Source organism: Mesoplodon mirus (assembly GCF_964341445.2).
Source record: "Mesoplodon mirus genome assembly, chromosome: 16".
In the NCBI taxonomy this organism is placed as follows: Eukaryota; Metazoa; Chordata; class Mammalia; order Artiodactyla; family Ziphiidae; genus Mesoplodon; species Mesoplodon mirus.
Window position 1 is genome coordinate 70,320,678 of NC_138992.1, and position 18,045 is coordinate 70,338,722.

General features: G+C 43.1%; 1 protein-coding gene across 4 annotated transcripts in view; it reads left to right on the plus strand.

Annotated features, from left to right (window-relative positions):
* ASPH (aspartate beta-hydroxylase) overlaps positions 1-18,045 on the plus strand; it is a 230,196-nt gene that overhangs the window by 139,865 nt on the left and 72,286 nt on the right. For all 4 annotated transcript variants that reach the window (XM_082601145.1, XM_082601143.1, XM_082601142.1 and 1 more), the window contains 3 exons: positions 6,228-6,314; positions 14,344-14,494; positions 16,926-17,062. In XM_082601145.1, coding sequence (XP_082457271.1) covers positions 6,228-6,314; positions 14,344-14,494; positions 16,926-17,062 — 375 coding nt within the window. The remainder of the gene's footprint in view (positions 1-6,227; positions 6,315-14,343; positions 14,495-16,925; positions 17,063-18,045) is intronic.

Here is an 18,045-nt window from a genome sequence, read left to right on the forward strand (position 1 = left end):
GAAATATTATTTGCATTTGTTTCTGGATATTACAGTTTTTGAAAAGTCAATTAACACTAGATTGAAGTTATCTGTTCTCTTAACGCCATCATACTCATGTAATTGTTGGGCCAAATATTTATTATAATGTATTTAATGGCATCTTCACTTAATCATCTACAGGCATACCTCATTTTACTGTGCTTCACTTTATTGTGCTTCATGGATATTGCGTTTTTTACAAATTGAGGGTTTGTGGCAGCCCTGTATCAAACAAGTCTATTGGTGCCATTTTTCCAACAGCATTTGCGTGCTTCGGGTCTCTCTGTCACATTTTGGTAATTCTCGAAATAATTTCAAACCCTCCACCAGCAAAAAGCTTATGACTTGCTGAAGGCTCAGATGATTAACATTTTTTAGCAATAAAGTATTTTTAAATAAGGTATGTGCATTGTTTTTCTAAACATAATGCTATTGCACACTTAATAGACTATAATATAATGTAAACATAACTTTTATATGCACTGGAAACCAAAACATTCCTGTGACTCACTCTATTGTGGTATTCGCTTTATCGTGGTGGTCTGGACCCAAACTTGCAAGATCTCTGAGGTCTGCCTGTAGTTGTTTCTCATGAAAATTTCTTTCTCTACTCTGTACTTGAATTTATACTTGCATTTTAAACTATTACTCATTAGTTTTCCTGTAATGTGGTTTTTAATCAGTAGACATTAGCTGAAAAAAAAAAGGAATAAGGGGACTGTCATAGGTAAGCAACAACAATAAAAACACCCGAGTTAGGCACTGAAGTGGGACAAGAATGTGCTTCCCCCCATATTTATTGGAAAAGTCCCAACAAGCATGGCGACGTCTGTAACTAGCATTAGACAAGGTTCCCAAACCAAAGCCTGGCTCACCCTGGTCAGCATCTGATACAAATGTAGTAACTCCAAAGAATATTGCAGCAAAGTCTTTGTTCACTAAATTAACATCGAATGATTTCTGTGTCTATCTTGTTTAACTTTATAAAATGCAGCCATCTTCTATTTGTTGAAAATTTGCATTTCTTAATAGAAACGAAGCAGGAATCTTCTTTTTCTATCACCTTGTTTGGCATTCTCCACTTTCTCTGTGCTACATGCCCTTGATGAAAATGGATGCCTATTTCACAGGTGACTTTAGGGATAAAGAACAAACAAACAGCTTTAGAGAAGGATTTTTATGTAATTATAATGAATAGTAGAGAAGGGCTCAGTTATCAAGGGGCAGATAAGTCAGTGAAACATAAAAATGCTGGAACAATCCATGGGGTATTCTCCAGTTCTCGCTTATTTGGAGAAATTTTGATGCTTTCTTCAAGGAGCACCGTGGATCTATAACCGGGTAAATAAAGGAGGAAGAAGAGCCCACAGAGGCAATTCTTGCTTCTGAAACAGCAGGGAGCCATGTTATTGACTGAGTCATCAGCATAATTACATTTTTTAGGGTTGTTTTTATAGCTGGTAGTTTCAAATAGTGCAACCGACTCTACTGGGATTGCTACGTCCATAAGGCAGCAATGGTCAGAGGAGGCCTGATCTCAGGCCACACCCATGTTTCAGAAACTATGTGACATGAAAGTACGAGGTCACTTTAGTTTTCCTGCAAAAATGCATGGATCATATTTTAATCATCAATTTTTTATTTATTTTTTTTTTTGCGGTACGTGGGCCTCTCACTGTTGTGGCCTCTCCCGTTGCGGAGCACCGGCTCCGGACACGCAGGCTCAGCGGCCACAGCTCACGGGCCCAGCCGCTCCGTGGCATGTGGGATCTTCCCGGACCGGGGCACGAACCCGTGTCCCCTGCATCAGCAGGCGGATTCTCAACCACTGCGCCACCAGGGAAGCCCAATCATCAATTTTTTAAAATAATATTTATTGCTTAAAACTCCTCCTTATGCCCCAGAAGAAGGATTTGAAATGATACACTGAAATATTTGTTCATCTGTCGGAATTAGTTTTTATTATTGTATCATAAGTGGAGAAAAAGAGAGAAAGAAGAGAAAACTTAATAAAGTCAGAGTAAGTGCGACACACGGAAGTTCACACCACAGGCTCTAAACGGGGCTGGGAAAGAAGTAAACTGCTTGCAGAGCAAGGAAGGGGTGTGGATCACACTGTCGGATGGATAATAGTCCTCAGAACAGCTGTTCTGCACCAAGTCCAGAGAGGAACCTTATGCCATAGATCTTCATAAAGGGCCCAGTGATGGACGGCACAGTCTCCTCCCTAGTGTCACACCCGCGGGTTCTACGTGACTTCCATGGGGTGTGTCTTAATGTCCTTCAGCGCAGCCCGCTGGCCTCATGCCAAAACGGGGGGGTGGGGTGGCGGGCGGGGTGAGGCAAGTACATGTCTCTCCAGTGAACTGTTTGGTCCTGGGATAAAATGTAAGCTGTGTTGAAGAACAGATGATTTTCAGGCAGTTCTTTGTGAGCACTCTGTCTTGTGGTTGAGTTTTTTAAGAAGAATTGCGTAATAGTATCAGGAGCTATATTCTCCAGCAGGAACCTGGGGAAGGCAAATTTTTTTCAGACTAAAAAGCAAACACGTTAACTTTGCCAGACAGCTGAGGTGAGGGCAGGGCTGATGGTCCCTTAGGAAAGGCACAGAGCATCTGTGTTAAGGGATCCAAAGGATGCCTACGACAGAGCCAACGTGTTCCATTATTTTTATAACCTTGATGGCCAACTAAGGAAGTGTTAAGCTGGAAAAAATACTTTCACAGAGTTGTTATGAATATTGTTAATCCTATGGTTTAAATCTGGAAATGGTGCATTCAGCATGATTTTCACAAAAATAGCCTCAATATTTGCAATTTAAGTTGTGTAAGTCATGTGATAGGCTAAAAATAATCCGTCCAGAGATATCTGTGTCCTAATCCCTGGAACCTGTACATGTTACTGTGTTTGGAGAAAGGGTCTTTGCAGATATGATTAAGTTAAGGGTCTTGAGATGGGGGATTATTCTGGGTTATCCAGTTGGGCCCAAAGTTCAATCACATGTTTCCATATAAGAGAGAGGCAGAGGGAAATCTGATACAGACAAAACAGGAGAAGGCACACACAGGAGAAGGCAATGTGAAGACAAAGTGGAGATTGGGGTGATGTCAGGAAATGCTGTCATGAGGCAAGGAGCAGATTCTCCCCTAGAGCCTCTGGAGAAAGAACGGCCCTGCCCACATCTCGATTTCAGCCCCAGTGAAACTGATTTTGGACTTCTGTTCGCCGGAACCGTGAGCAAATGAATTTCTGTTCTCTTAAGCCACAAAGTTTGTGGTCATTTGTTACAGCAGCCTGAGGAAACTCATACAGGTTAGTTAGAAGAAAGTCACACGGAGAAGGATATTTAACATGAATTCTTCATCCCTTACAATCACTCATGGAAGAAATAAAATGGTGGTTTTAGAAACTGTTATCCAAAATATACAAAAAACTCATAAAATTCAATGATAAGAAAAATAACCCAATTTAAAAATGGGCCAAAGACCTTAAAAGACAACTCACCCAAGAAGATATTCAGGTGGCAGATAAGCATATGAAAAGATGTCCACCTCATATGTTATGAAATGCAATTTGAAACAAAATGGATATTACTACACACCTATTAGAAAGCCCAAAATCTGGAACACTGACACCACCAAATGCTGATGAGGATGTGGAGCAACGGAAACTCTCACTCATTGCTGGTGGGGATGCACAGTAGTACAGCCACTTCGGAAGACAGTTTGGCGGGTTTCTTACAAAACTAAGCATACTCGTGGCATACAGTCTAGAAATCTTGCTCCTTGGTGTTTATCCAAAGGAGCTGAAAACTTAGGTTCTCACAAAAACCTGCACATGGATGTTCATAGCAGCTTTCATAATTGCCAAAACCTGAAAGCAGCCAAGATGTCCTTCAGTAAGTGAATGGATGGATAAACTGGGGTACATCTAGACAATGAAATCTGATTCAGCACGAAACAGAAATGATCTCTCAAGCCATGAAAAGATAGGGAGGAAGCTTAAATTCATATTACTAAGTGAAAGAAGCCAATCGGAATAGGCTACATACTGTATGATTCCAACTATATAACTTTCTGGAAAATGCAAAACTATGGAGACAGTGGATACACGTCATTATACATTTGTCCAAACCCATAGAATGTACAACACCAAGAGTGAACCCTAACGTAAACTATGGACTTCGGGTGATTTCAGTGTGTCATTGTAGGTTCATCAGTTGTAACAAATGTACCACTGTGCTGAGCGATGTTGATTATGGGGGGAGGCCGTGCACGTGGAGGGGCAGGAGGTATGTGAGAAATCTCTATACTTCCCTCTCAATTTTGCTGCAAACCTAAAACTGCTCTAAAAGAATAAAGCCTTTAAAAAAGTTAATATCGTGAGAGACACAGCATATTTTAAATAGCGGTACAATGATTTCTGAAAATAAATATAACTTAGAGACTATGTTCCTGACTTGACTTATCTCACCTTTCACGTCCTCATTCTCTTTGCATTAACCTGTCCATCAGATAAGAGACTTACCTGGGGCACGCTTTATTGTCTCACGTGGGCTCACACATCCTCCCCACGCTATGATAGTAATAATCATAATAGCTACCATTTTTCATTGCTTTCCACACGCTCTGCAGCGGCTATAAGCATTTTATATATGTTATCAGATTTGACCTTCGCAGCAGCCCAACAAAGTGATCAAGTGCCCTCATTGTACCCATGTGACAGACAAGGCATATAAGGCAAAGTCGTAAGTAACTTGCCAGGAGTCACACGCCTCCTAAGTGATGGAGCCCAGGGTCTAGACAGTCACTCTGGCTCTGGAGCCTGCACTCATGACCACTCCTCTGTGCCTATACTGTCTCCCAGACCCTCAGCGCCACTGATAGGCATGTAACAGGGAATAAGAAACCTCCTTCTTCCATGATTTTGAGGAACTTTAATATGGATATTGCCTGTCTCTATTTAGTCAAGTTGTGGAGAAGTAGGTATCAATAACGATCAGGTAGTACTGTATGGTTTGCTGAGCCCAGCCACATTTGAGGGGTAAACTCTGTTGCTGTGAAAACTCACTCAGTGAGGGTGACAACAGACAAACCACAGTGAGCTTGCATTTATGTGTGGAATGAATGGATTTATGGATTGATAGGCAGCTGAAGTGGTGGTAAAGTTCAACTCAGAAAATCCATCTCCATCGCCCGGTTCCAATATTCTGACGTGCTGCCTTCCATTAGACACCAGGGGATGTGTGTTTCTCCTTGTGGATGGACTGCGAGGGGGAGAGGGTGCCTCACCCCCGTGCCAAGACCCTCAGCAAGCTTACCTGTACGCATCCCCCATTTCCGCTTGCACGGTGGTGGTCAGAGACCTACCACAGGTGCTTGGACCAGCTTCTTAAGGGCCCGCGAGGGCTTTGGGGGGAGGGAGGGTCACATGACAAGGAAGCAGTGGGGCGCCCCAGCAACCTGGTGAGCCGCATCAACCCTCATGTTCAACGGGTGACAACGTCGGTGGCCAAGTAGCCCTGTCATCCTGCGTGCTTATTCCCTGCCGACAGTGCCCTGCTCATTGCAGACCCCAGGCATTCCTGCTGCTAGCGGTATGCTCCCCCCAACTGAAATCCTAAACTTTTTTAAGAGTGCATGTGGGAACTGTACATATAGAGAGAAAATACAATTTCTTTGTTTTTCTTTTAAAAAATTCTTTTTCTAAATAAAAAATAAAAAGGGAAGCCCTCTTTTTAAAATTTTTATTGGACTAGAGTTGATTTACAATGTTGTGTTAGTTTCAGGTGCACAGCGAAGTGAATCAGCTATACATATACATGTATCCACTCTTTTCTTTTCAGATTCTTTTCCCATAGAGGTTATTACAGAGTATTGAGTAGAGTTCCCTGCGCTCTACAGCAGGTTCTTATCAGTTATCTATCTTATATGTAGTAGTGTGTGCAATTTCTTTAACAATGACTCATAGTACATCATTTGCCAGGTATCTGCCTTTTAAAAAATAAAGCGTATTTATGTTCATTTCTAGTTTTTTGTTTGTCACACTGCAGTTAATTATTTAGAATCTTAGGATAAAACTGTCTTAAACTTAGAAAGGAGTCCAGGAAATTTTGACAAAATTACTTGGTGAATATTAAATAACTATATTGAATAACATTATGCATTTGAATTTATTGTATGTATATAATTGCCTCTTCCTAACAGGGAAAAATCGAGGAAGCAGTGCATGCGTTTGAAGAACTGGTTCAGAAGTACCCTCAGAGTCCAGGAGCGCGATATGGGAAAGCAAAGGTATGCTGAAACCTTGCTACTTAGGACACTGTTTTGATGTCCTTATGCTCTGTATAATTGGATTTTCAAAGCCAGTATTTGCATTTTATTTTTCCTTTCTAACTTGTATAGAGAATCAATTTCTCATGCATGTACATAAATTCAAGCAAGAAATACAGTTTTAAATAAGACAATTAATTATTGCTATTTTGTATCGTGAATTTAGTAACATTTTTTGCTCCCCCTCCATCTGGCTTCTCTCCGGTTTTGAAAAGAAAATAAAGAATAACACTTTTGTCACTGATTTCCCATCACCCTCACGTTTGTTCCATTTAGACCCACCACCTAGTTTTTACTTCAGGCTCCTTAGAGGTTTAAGAACCTCATTTTATCACTAGAGGTTGCAAAGTGTGCTTAGAAAAGACTTTTAAAATATAAAGTGGGATGGACTTTGTTCTCTGTGTAGTTTCTGTCAGCTGACTCATTTCTTATCCCTTACCTTCTCCCCAGCGCCTTCCCCACCTTCTCCTTTCTTTCTTTTTCTTTTTTAATTAATTAATTAATTTACTTTTGGCTGCATTGGGTCTTCGTTGGGTTGCACGGGCTTCTCATTGCAGTGGCTTCTCTTGTTGTGGAGCACGGGCTCTAGGCTCAAGGGCTTTAGTAGTTGTAGCTCTCGGGCTCTAGAGCGCAGGCTCAGTAGTTGTGGTGCACGGGCTTAGTTGCTCCGCGGCATGTGGCATCTTCCCGGACCAGGGCTCGAACCCGTGTCCCCCGCATTGGCAGGTGGATTCTCAACCACTACCTTCTCCTTTCTTATTGGACTTTCTCCATCTTCCAGCTCCTCAATTCATGAAGCTTTTCCACATCCTTCTGTAGCTGGGAAACCCTCCGTGGGCCACATTGTGTTTTAGGTCCTGGGATTTATCATGAAGAACACTCTTGAGGTCTGTGTCCTTGTGGAGCTTATATTCCAGTGGAAGATATTTTAAAAGTTTCTTACTCAAGTTTTTTGTAGTGATAGGCCACTCTGTGGCAGGCCCTATTCTAGGCACTGCAGGCACAGCCATCAACAAAGCACATGGTGTTTTCACTGTAATGGAGAAGACAGTGCATGAGACATAGAAGAAAGTCTCTTGCTTGCTACTGGATACTTTGTCAGGAGACAAAAATAAAGAAGAGCACAGCCATAGGATGTGTGAGGGGGTTGAAATTTTGGATAGGGTGGAAGGAAAATATCTCACCGAGGAGGTGATGTTTGAGCAAAACCCTGAAAGTCTTTATAAATAAATATATATTTAAAGAATATTAGAAGGGTTAAAAACAAATGTATTAGAACATCTTACATGATAATACATGCCATAGAGAAAAGAAGGTCATAGAATAAAGAACATGTTATTTTTGTAGGTGGTGTGATTGAGAGTGACACAGCAACACTTACGATGATAAGGTGATCAGCAAAGGCCTCCCTAGGGAGATGACAAGTGGCTGAAACATGTCAAGGTCGAGGAAGGAGCTGTCCAGGCAGAGGGGAGAGCGGGGGCAAAGGCCATGATGCAGGGAATCAGCCTTGGCTTGATTGGAAGGACAGGAGCAGGGGCGTGCTGAGGGAGGTGACATGGGGCAGGCGGGACCAGGGCCTCTCAGGTTGTATTCTCTGTGCACTGGGGGCCCTTGGAGGGTTTGTGCGTGGGTGTGCCCGTCTGGTTGTTTTTTTGTTTTTGTTTTTGTTTTGCGGTACACGGGCCTCTCACTGTTGTGGCCTCTCCCGTTGCAGAGCACAGGCTCCGGATGCGCAGGCTCAGCGGCCATGGCTCACGGGCCCAGCCGCTCCGCGGCATGTGGGATCTTCCCGGACCGGGGCACGAACCCATGTCCCCTGCATCGGCAGGCGGACTCTCAACCACTGCGCCACCAGGGAAGCCCTGGTTGTTTATTTTAATAACGATCACTTTGGTTGCTTGGCGGAGAATGGATTCTGGTGGCACAAGTAGAAGCCAGAAGAATAGGAGACCATTGCAGGTGCCCTCGAGATGCGCTGGCTGAGACTGTGGTTGTAGCCATGGAGACAGAGCAGTGGCCAAGAGCAGAGCTGAGAGGTCTTGATGATGGATTAGATGTAAGGGTCAGAGAGAAGACTCGAGGGTGACTTCGGATTTTCTGCTCCCTGCGGCTTGCTGGGTTCCAGACCAAGGATGGAAACCAGGCCCCCTGCAGTGGAAGCGCGGAGTCCTAACCACTGGACCGCCAGGGAATTCCCGACTTCAGGGTTTTTGGTTAAGCCATCTAAGGAAAGGATAGTGCCAGGTTCTGACCAGGAAGACTGGTGGAGGAACAGGTTTGGGGAGGTACAAAGTCAAGCATTCGCATTTGGTCCTGTGAAGTTTGAGATGCCTATTAGAGACGCAAGTGCACGTGTCAAATAGACCGTCGGAGATATGTAGACTGGAACTCTGGATAAAAGCCAGGGCTGATGTACAAATGTCAGGCAGTAAAGCTTCTCCAGCCCTGCCTGGCGGGATGAGACTGTCAGCCCTGCTGGAAAATGGCAGATGCAGAGCTGCAAAAATTTTCCAGACCCAGGAGAAGCTGACAACAGCCATTTGGAGGGGGCAGTGCTGTCACTTGTGGGTGACACTCACACGGAAACTAACACATCTGGAGATAAAACAAGTGTGCTTTGCTCTGGACTAAAGGTGGCAACCACTCGAAATCCAGATGCTCACATTCCTCCTCTCTCCCCCTTAAAAGCTTATTAATTAAATTTGTATTAATTCAGTTGTAATAAATTAAATTTGTGAAAATTTAATGCAAAGAAGTTCCTTTTATCCATGGTGCAATACAGACTAGGTTTAGCAGACAGCAACTGTATCATTTCTGTAAATTAATTTGGTCAGAAATCCTCCAAAATTGCTAAATTGTATTGCTTTTAAGCAAGAGAGAATATATTTATTACCAAAAGATGGTGCCTGTTCAGATAAGTGATGTGCTTTGCCACTAGTCCCGGCAGTCATTTGATTAAGGAAAAGCATATTAACTCGAAAGAATAATGATTGGGCCAAATGCTCATCGTGGCAAAAATGTTTCATGCTTTAGAATTTTTCTTTATATGTGATGTTAATTGCGGGTACCCAAGTCTAAATAAATGCAATACTTCTTGCACGTGGCACTTGCTGTATTTATACCCTTATTTATGGTCAGAATTTGAGATTTATGCCTCAGCAATATTTTTTATCTCTAAACTATTATGCTACAAGGTGTTATCAATATTAACATTAATGCAAACTTTAAGCATGATACATTAAATTTTAGTAGAATAATTTGAAAGAAATCTTAAATTTGTAGGAGTTTTAAAAATAAAAGTTCAGGGCTTCCCTGGTGGTGCAGTGGTTGAGAGTCTGCCTGCCAATGCAGGGGACATGGGTTCGAGCCCTGGTCTGGGAAGATCCCGCATGCCGCGGAGCAGCTAGCCACGTGAGCCAAAATTACTGAGCTTGCGCGTCTGGAGCCTGTGCTCCGCAACAAGAGAGGCCGCGATAGTGAGAGGCCCGCGCACCGTGATGAGGAGTGGCCCCCACTTGCCGCAACTAGAGGAAGCCCTCGCACAGAAACGAAGACCCAACACAGCCATAAATAAATAAATAAATTTAAAAAAATAAATAAAATAAATAAAATAAAAGTTCAACAGAAGACGGATTTTGTAAGGAGGAGTACGTGATGACTTTTTCGTTCTTTGTTAGCAGATTAAGCAATTACTTTGGAATATCCCAACAAATTTTTCAAATTCAGCAACATTAAGTTAAATAGAAACTACAGTATCCATCATTTCTAAAGTAGCACTGGGCTTCCCTGGTGGCGCAGTGGTTGAGAATCCGCCTGCCAGTGCAGGGCACACGGGTTCGAGCCCTGGTCCGGGAAGATCCCATATGCCATGGAGCAGCTGGGTCCATGCGCAACAACTACTGAGCCTGCGCTCTAGAGCCCGTGAGCCACAACTACGGAAACCCGCATGCCCTAGAGCCCGTGCTCCGCAACAAGAGAAGCCACCACAATGAGAAGCCCGCGCACCGCAATGAAGAGTAGCCCCCGCTCGCAGCAAGTAGAGAAAGCCCGTGCGCAGCAACAAAGACCCAACACAGCCATAAATAAATAGATAAATAATAAAATACATGAAAAAAAAGTAGTGCTGATAGTGTCTTATTCTTTGGATTACTGTGAAAATCAATTTTGACCAAGTTCCTTGAACATCAGACACAAAATTATGAGCTCAATTCACTTTATTATCTTACACAAACCATTAATGCCTCTCAGGCAGAAAATGCCACATCTCAAGCATCTGCAGGCATCTTCCTGCCACAAATAGGAAGGTTGGATGGGGAATTCATTTGAATCAACAAAAGGCTTTCTGATGTTAATGTCCTGTAGCAAATGCTCAGTTTCAGGGCAAATCCTTTATCTACAGATGCTAAACTAATCAATATCAATCAATTTTGATATTCAAAGCAAAGCCTATCAGCTTTATTTAAGAGACTTTGAAGAATTATGTACTGTTTTAACACTGATATTAAAATTCCATTTCTGGAAGTTCTAAAATGTTTATACTTCATTAAAATGAAGGACCTTGAGGATGGAGGAGGGAAAGGAACAAGGCATGTAGTTGTATCATCTGTCTCTCATTTCAGATTGAGTTTAGTTAAGATATTTGTTCCCCTCTATATAGAGAATGATGTCTCAGTTGACATTTGCCCTTGAACTAACCTTGAAGAGACCCTCCAGGTCCGGGATCTGTTTGGTAGCTTGAGGAGGCTACCAAATGAAGAAGGTGAACAAGATGGTCTCAGAAGGGCTCTCTCAGCTCTAGGACTCTGGCATTCTGTGATGTCATCTATGAACGACCATGTTTGGGGGAGTTAACTCACCATAGCCAAACTCACAAGAAACTGATCCTTAAACAGAAAAGCCAGCATATGAATCTACAGAAGGCCATGCAGGCAGGGTGACCAATACAGGACATTGACATTGGACTTCCTCTCCTGGTAGATAAGTCTACTCTGGAGACCATTTGCAGATATGAACAGATTGTTGTATATTCTGAAGCTTTTTTTTTTTCCTGTCAAGCACAGGTGAATTGCCCTTTTCTAATCTAGACATTTTCATCCTATCCATTTTCCTTTATCATAAATCCATCCACTGTCTGTCACCACTGATTCAATTCCAGCCCTTATCATCTTGGGAAACTTACCCTTATCAGTACATATTAACAGGTTCTTTCTTTGATGTGGTATTTTCTGAAAAGCTTCCCACAGGTGTCTTACTTTATCAATTTGTGCTGATTCTTGTTAGTTTTTCATTTTGGGGTGGAGGAGGGATGGATCATTTCCTTACTGTGTCCTCAAGTTGTGGAGTTAGACTTTGTTTTGTTTCTGCAGGCATCTACATACTGCCTACAGCACACACTTTGTTTTAACAAGGTAAACATGTTAAATAGGATGTTCTGAGAAAAAATTATACATGCTACTTTTAGCATCTATATCGTTTTTTCCTCAAATTGTAGTCTACTAAATCTGATGAGATTTTTGTTTTGTTTTGTTCTGTTTTTTTGCGGTACGCGGGCCTCTCACTGCCGTGGCCTCTCCCGTTGTGGAGCACAGGCTCCGGACACACAGGCTCAGCGGCCATGGCTCACAGGCCCAGCCGCTCTGCAGCATGTGGGCTCTTCCCGGACCGGAGCACGAACCCGTGTCCCCTGCATGGGCAGGCAGACTCTCAACCACTGCGCCACTGGGGAAGCCCCCTCTGATGAGATTTTGATGACCCTTTTACAGTTCGCCCCTCTCTTCCTACCTCTAGTATTTCAGTCCCTGTTCTCGTGGCTGTTAGCGTGGATGAACTGCTCTGGTCCTTTTCCCATCCCCTCTCACCTGCTGAAGGACATCATTCTAATTTTTGTGTCCCCTGCATCATCAGATTTCCGCCCTCTACTGGGTCTTTTGCATAAGCTTAGAAACATGGTGTAATATTTCCCATTGTTAAAAAACACTCCCTTGTCTCCACATTACCCTCCAAATACTGGCCCATTTTTCTGCTCCCCTTTACGATGAGGCTCCTTGAAAGAGGTGTGTTCACCTCCTTCCCTCCTGTTTTCTCTTGAGCCTGTCAGCTACGGGTCCCCAGCAGCCCCATGGAAATGCTCTTGCTGGGACCCTCAGAGGCATCGCATTGTCCCCAATCCAGAGTGATCTAGTTTCAGTGCTCATCTTGTTCAACCTGACAGCCACTTCTGATACAATTGATCACTCCCTCTCGATACCTTTTGTCACTTGGCCTCCAGAATACCACTTTTTAAATTGTTATTTTCTTCTCTCTTCCTTCCGTCCTTTTTGCTGGTCCTATCCTGGTCCTTTCTGACCTCTGATGACCTTGACATCCTGCAGCTCTTTAGAGTTCTGTTCTTGGACCTCTTCTTTGCTCTGTCTACACTCACAGCTGCATCTAGCTTCTTAACTCTAAGTACCCTCTCTATCCTCCATGATTCCCCAGTGTTTCTCTCACTCTGACTTCTCTCCTGAACCCCAGACACATATAGGCACCTTTCTATCCATATCTCCACTTGGGTACGTAATAGACATTGGGGCTTAAATTTGTCCACAGCTGAACTCCTGATCCCATATCCCTACAAACCTGCTTCTTTCTGCTCTAGCTTCCCATTCTCAGGAATGACAGTTCCAGCTGGTCACTGCTCAAGCCAAAAATGTTGAATTCATCCTTGACTTCTCTCTCCCTTTCTCTTATACTCTACATTCAGACCATCTGCAAGTCTGCTGGCTTTGACTTTCAAAATGTACCTGTAATCCGACCACCTCTTACCACCTCATTACTGCTACCCTAGTCCAAGTTGCCATCACCCCTTGTCTTGATTCCTGCCAGAATGTCCTAACTGGGATCTCCACTTTTCCCTTTACCCACCTCTGTCTATTCTTCACATCACTGCCAGTGTCCTTTCGACTCATACAGGAGATCACATCAAAAACCGTCAGTGTCTCTCCTTCTCGTGTAGAGTTAGTGTAGTAGGATTGGCGGTGACTTACTATAGGCTCTTCATTACCCGATGCCCCACCCCCCATCAGTCTCCTCCGAGCTCCCCTTCAATGTACCAGCCTTTCCTCTATTCCTCACTTCTGCCTCAGGGCCCTTGCACGTGCTGTTCTCTCTGCCTGGAATGTTCTTCTCCCAGGTGTTTTCGTGCCTCACTACTTTCAGGTCATTTCTGATCATCCCGATTAAACTAGCATCCTCCCTGCCACCCCACTCTCAGTACACAGAAGCCTACATTATTGTTATCCACAGTACTTACGGCCACAAGACACATGATACTTTTATTTGTATATTGACTTTCCCTTCTAGAACGAAGCAGAATGAGAAAAGGGCTTTGTCTGTTTTGTTCAATTTGTCTGCCACCTGTCTGGAACAGAATATAGTTGTTGAAGGAATGAATGAACCCAGGAATAACCTAGTGAAAGAACAGGAACTGTGGACTGGAGTTCTGTCTATTAATGATGTATAACAGGATATAAATTCCATCAGCCCTCGCATATATTAGTCTTGCTTTTATGATAGTCTTTCTCATCTGTAGCTTAGTAGCTCATTTTTCTTCATATTATTAAAATAACATGCTACGTTGCTTTCCTTTATTTTTTTAATCCTTGACAAAAAGAAAATTTGAATTTGTCTTGAATTACTTTTTTTTTTTTTTTTTTTTGCGGTACGCGGGCCTCTCACTGTTGTGGCCTCTCCCGTTGCGGAGCACAGGCTCCGGATGCGCAGGCTCAGCGGCCATGGCTCACGCGCCCAGCCGCTCCGCGGCATGTGGGGTCTTCCCGGACTGGGGCACAAACCCATGTCCCCTGCATCGGCAGGCGGACCCTCAACCACTGCGCCACCAGGGAAGCCCTTGAATTACTTTTGAAGCATGTCCCAAAGTCAACTTTTCATAAATAGTTTGAGCAACTGCAAATACAGCTTGCCCTGGGACATTTCTCCCTTCCTCTAGTGTGAAGATGATTTGGCTGAGATGAAGCGGAGCAATGAGATTCTGCGCAGGGCCATCAAGACCTACCAAGAGGCGGCCAGCCTGCCTGACGTCCCCGCAGACCTGGTGAAGCTGAGCTTGAAGCGGCGGTCAGACAGACAGCAATTTCTAGGTGAAATGGAGTAAGAATCAGTTCAGTGGCAATCAATGGCATGCTTTTATATGGAAAAAACCTGCAGGCTGTGTATACTTTTAGAAGAGTTTAGTTACATGGAAGGAAACTTGAGTTTTATAACTAATTTCAGGCAACTTCTCTGATTGTGTCAGACTGAAAGAGTAATCCTTCTTAATTACAAAGATGCACATGGTACTTTGCCACTTACCCACTCCCCACACACACACTTTAAGGAGGAGGCAAATGGAATTCTGAGAGGTTGGATACATTGCCTAAGGAATCATAGCTAATAAATTAAAAGGTCTGCAGTCAGAAACTTCCTGTCACGCCAAATTCTTCTTTTCTCTCTTAACGGTAACCAACTGATTCGTGGTGGCTGAAATCATCAGTGCAACAGTTTTTATAGAGGAATGTTAGGAATTCTAAGCACTCTAAAAATTTTACCTTTAAGTTTTGACTATACTAAAGAAAATGATAGAAAAAAAATTTTAATCACTAAGTAAATTTGCAAATGCTTTGAAAAGAGCAGCATAAAGCATCCTTTCTAACTGACCCAGGATCCCAGTGCCAAAGGCAAGGGAGACTCCCTGTACCCTAACTTCATTATAACCAGGCCAGCGACTGGTTCTCTCTCACCTAAAACGCCATCGGTAAGCCAGGAGGGAAGAATCTAAGCCATGTGTCACCCCTAAGGTGGGTTCTCTGCTGGCTGGATAAGTTATGTAGACCAATTATCTCGATTACACTAGGAAATGCTCATAAAAGTAATACTCAAAGTCAACTGAACTTTATATCAAGGAAAAGAATTAAAGGTAGTTGTGTTGCTTTGGTAGATGACTAAAATCTGTGACAGGAGTAGAACCTAAGCGGTGATTGGGAACTAGAAGAAATGGTCTTATTCTAGAAGAATGGACTTATATTCATAAGGGCCAGTCCTGGGGAAGGAAAACCTACAGCACACATACAGGATGGAAAAGGCAAGGCTGCGGCTCCATGGAGGCGCTCGCCGTGGGCACAAAATCCGTGTCACTGAGTGGTCCTCTCTCCTAGGGCTCTGACATGGCTTGCTTAGCACTGTGGAGTTTTTACATGAATTTTGATTTTTTAAACCATGTATAGAATATGCATCTTGGTGACTGAACTTTTGGTGCCTCTTAAACTCTACCTCTCGTGCCTCACCCTATCCCTGGCCCAGAGGAAGGACAGCCCACCGGTAGATTGAACCTTCTTTGGAAACAGTCCTTCGGTCTTTGAATATAGTCTTTCCTCCGAATGAGAATGAGACAAGTTCACCAGAGGAGGGGACTCGCGTGCAGAGTAGGTGGTGAAGTCCCTTGTGATTCCAAGCGGAAGGGGCGGGGAGGACATGGCAGCAGGATGGACTCTCACCTGGGCCTTTGTCCTCTGTTGTTTATCTGTTGTATATATAGTGGTGTGTATATGTTAACCCCAAACTCCTAGTTTATCTCCTGCCCCTCCCCCTTTGGTAACCATAAACTTGTGGTCCAACAGGGGAAGTTTAAAAGCAGCAGAAAAGTGAGCCCAAGTGGGGCAGGTGGGGGAGGAGGGGTACAGAGAGGTAGACTCAGATTTATTAGTGAGGGAATGAAAGGCTGAGCAAACCATCCCAGACTGACGAGGAATGGGGAGCGGCCCGTCGGGTGAGTTGGTGGTGTTTTATACCAAACCGTTTTTCTGTTACTGGAGCAACCAACTGCATTAGCTTGTGGATGGTCCTACCAGGTCTTGGCTGATTTTCAGTTTGTGGTCAGCAAAGCCCTGTAGGTAATTCACGTTGTCACGCGGACTCTCAGTTTGCACATTTTCCCTTGTACAATTTGTCTTTCCAACTGTGGTGAGGAGTGACGACCGTTGGCTCCTGAAATATTCAAGGTCCATCCAACAGCCTTAAAAACGACCTGAAGCTGGGTTTTCATGACTCGTGTGTGCATGGTCCCCTATTGTCCACCAGAGGGTCCCCTAATACTGGATGATGTCTCCTTTGCTCCAGGACTAGGTCATTCCTGAGAGAAGGGGACAGCATAGTACTCTTACTGGCCTGTTCTGTATTCCTAATTTTAATTATAATAAATCAAAAATATCCCAGTAAACAGTTTTTAATAAGGAACTGGTAACTAACATAAGAGGGAATTTGACATAAAAGGGTAAATGCTGACACATTTAGAAAATAGGAGTGTCTTTAAAGGATTTATAACCAGCATTATATTCAGTATCTATTTAGGGGAGTAACTGATGCCTTTGCAGCTGCAGGATGAAATTCTAATGGGTACTTAGCCATCAGTATATAGAATCAGATTTAAGCTGGTCCTCAGGCTCTGTTGAGTAGTCTCTTATGATTTGTAGTCTCAATACAGAGGTGTACAGAATCTGTTTTTATTTATATATATTTTTTCTTTCCACCAATCAGGTCACATGAGAGGTTCCCTGCTTACTCTGCAGAAATTAGTTGAACTGTTTCCTGATGATACTTCCTTAAAGAATGACCTTGGAGTGGGGTACCTCTTGATAGGAGATAATGATAGTGCCAAGAAGATTTATGAAGAGGTAAGCAAGCAGCAATTTGCTGCTAACAATTAATCAAATTATTTTGAACATGAAGTTCTAATGTTATTTGTAAATTGCATTTAATATGCCTAATCGCTCAATCTCTTTAAGTTAAATCAAATTTGTCTTATTATAGTTGACATATCCTAAATTTTTTCATCTCCCTTTTTTTTTCCACTTCATCAGAAGATTTTAAATTTTAGTTAACACTTGGTACATCAAAACCTTCAACCTATAATTGTGATCTTTTAAAAACTTATATATTGATATTTATCAGTCCACAAGCAGCCTTTCTAAAAGTGTTCTTTATGATAGAAAAAGGAACTGAAAAGCTTATGAGCTTAGACTCATGAACTTAAAAACACATAATCTTGTACATTTTTCACTAAAAGACCAAACTAGAGAGAGACTACAGAACGCAAGCCTTTTGAGCACATGGAATAAATGACTCACCTTTCAGAGGGCATTGACTACCTGATCTTCTAGCAAGGATACCTTTAAAAGGATGTCTGCCTTATAATGGATGCTCTAATGAATAACTGCTAAGTCACAAGTAACTATGTAATCTAGAAAACTAGGACTCCTTCAAGCAATGAGGGACGTCATTTGGTACAAGTTAAAACAGGATACCAAATGAACTTTGAAGCTGGAGCAAGTTAATGCCTCTGTGAAAGAAAGATGAACACATTTACTTGTTATTCTTTACTTTAGGCCTCGGGATCAGTGGTTTTCAGGCTGGTGCACTTTGCATCAAAATGCAAATGTCCCTACTCAGTAGAGACAATATGATTCCTTCTTTTTTTTTTTTGCGATACGCAGGCCTCTCACTGTCGCGGCCTCTCCCGTTGCGGAGCACAGGCTCCGGACGCACAGGCTCAGCGGCCATGGCCCACGGGCCCAGCTGCTCCGCCGCATGTGGGATCTTCCCGGACCGGGGCACGAACCTGTGTCCCCTGCATCGGCAGGCAGACCCTCAGCCACTG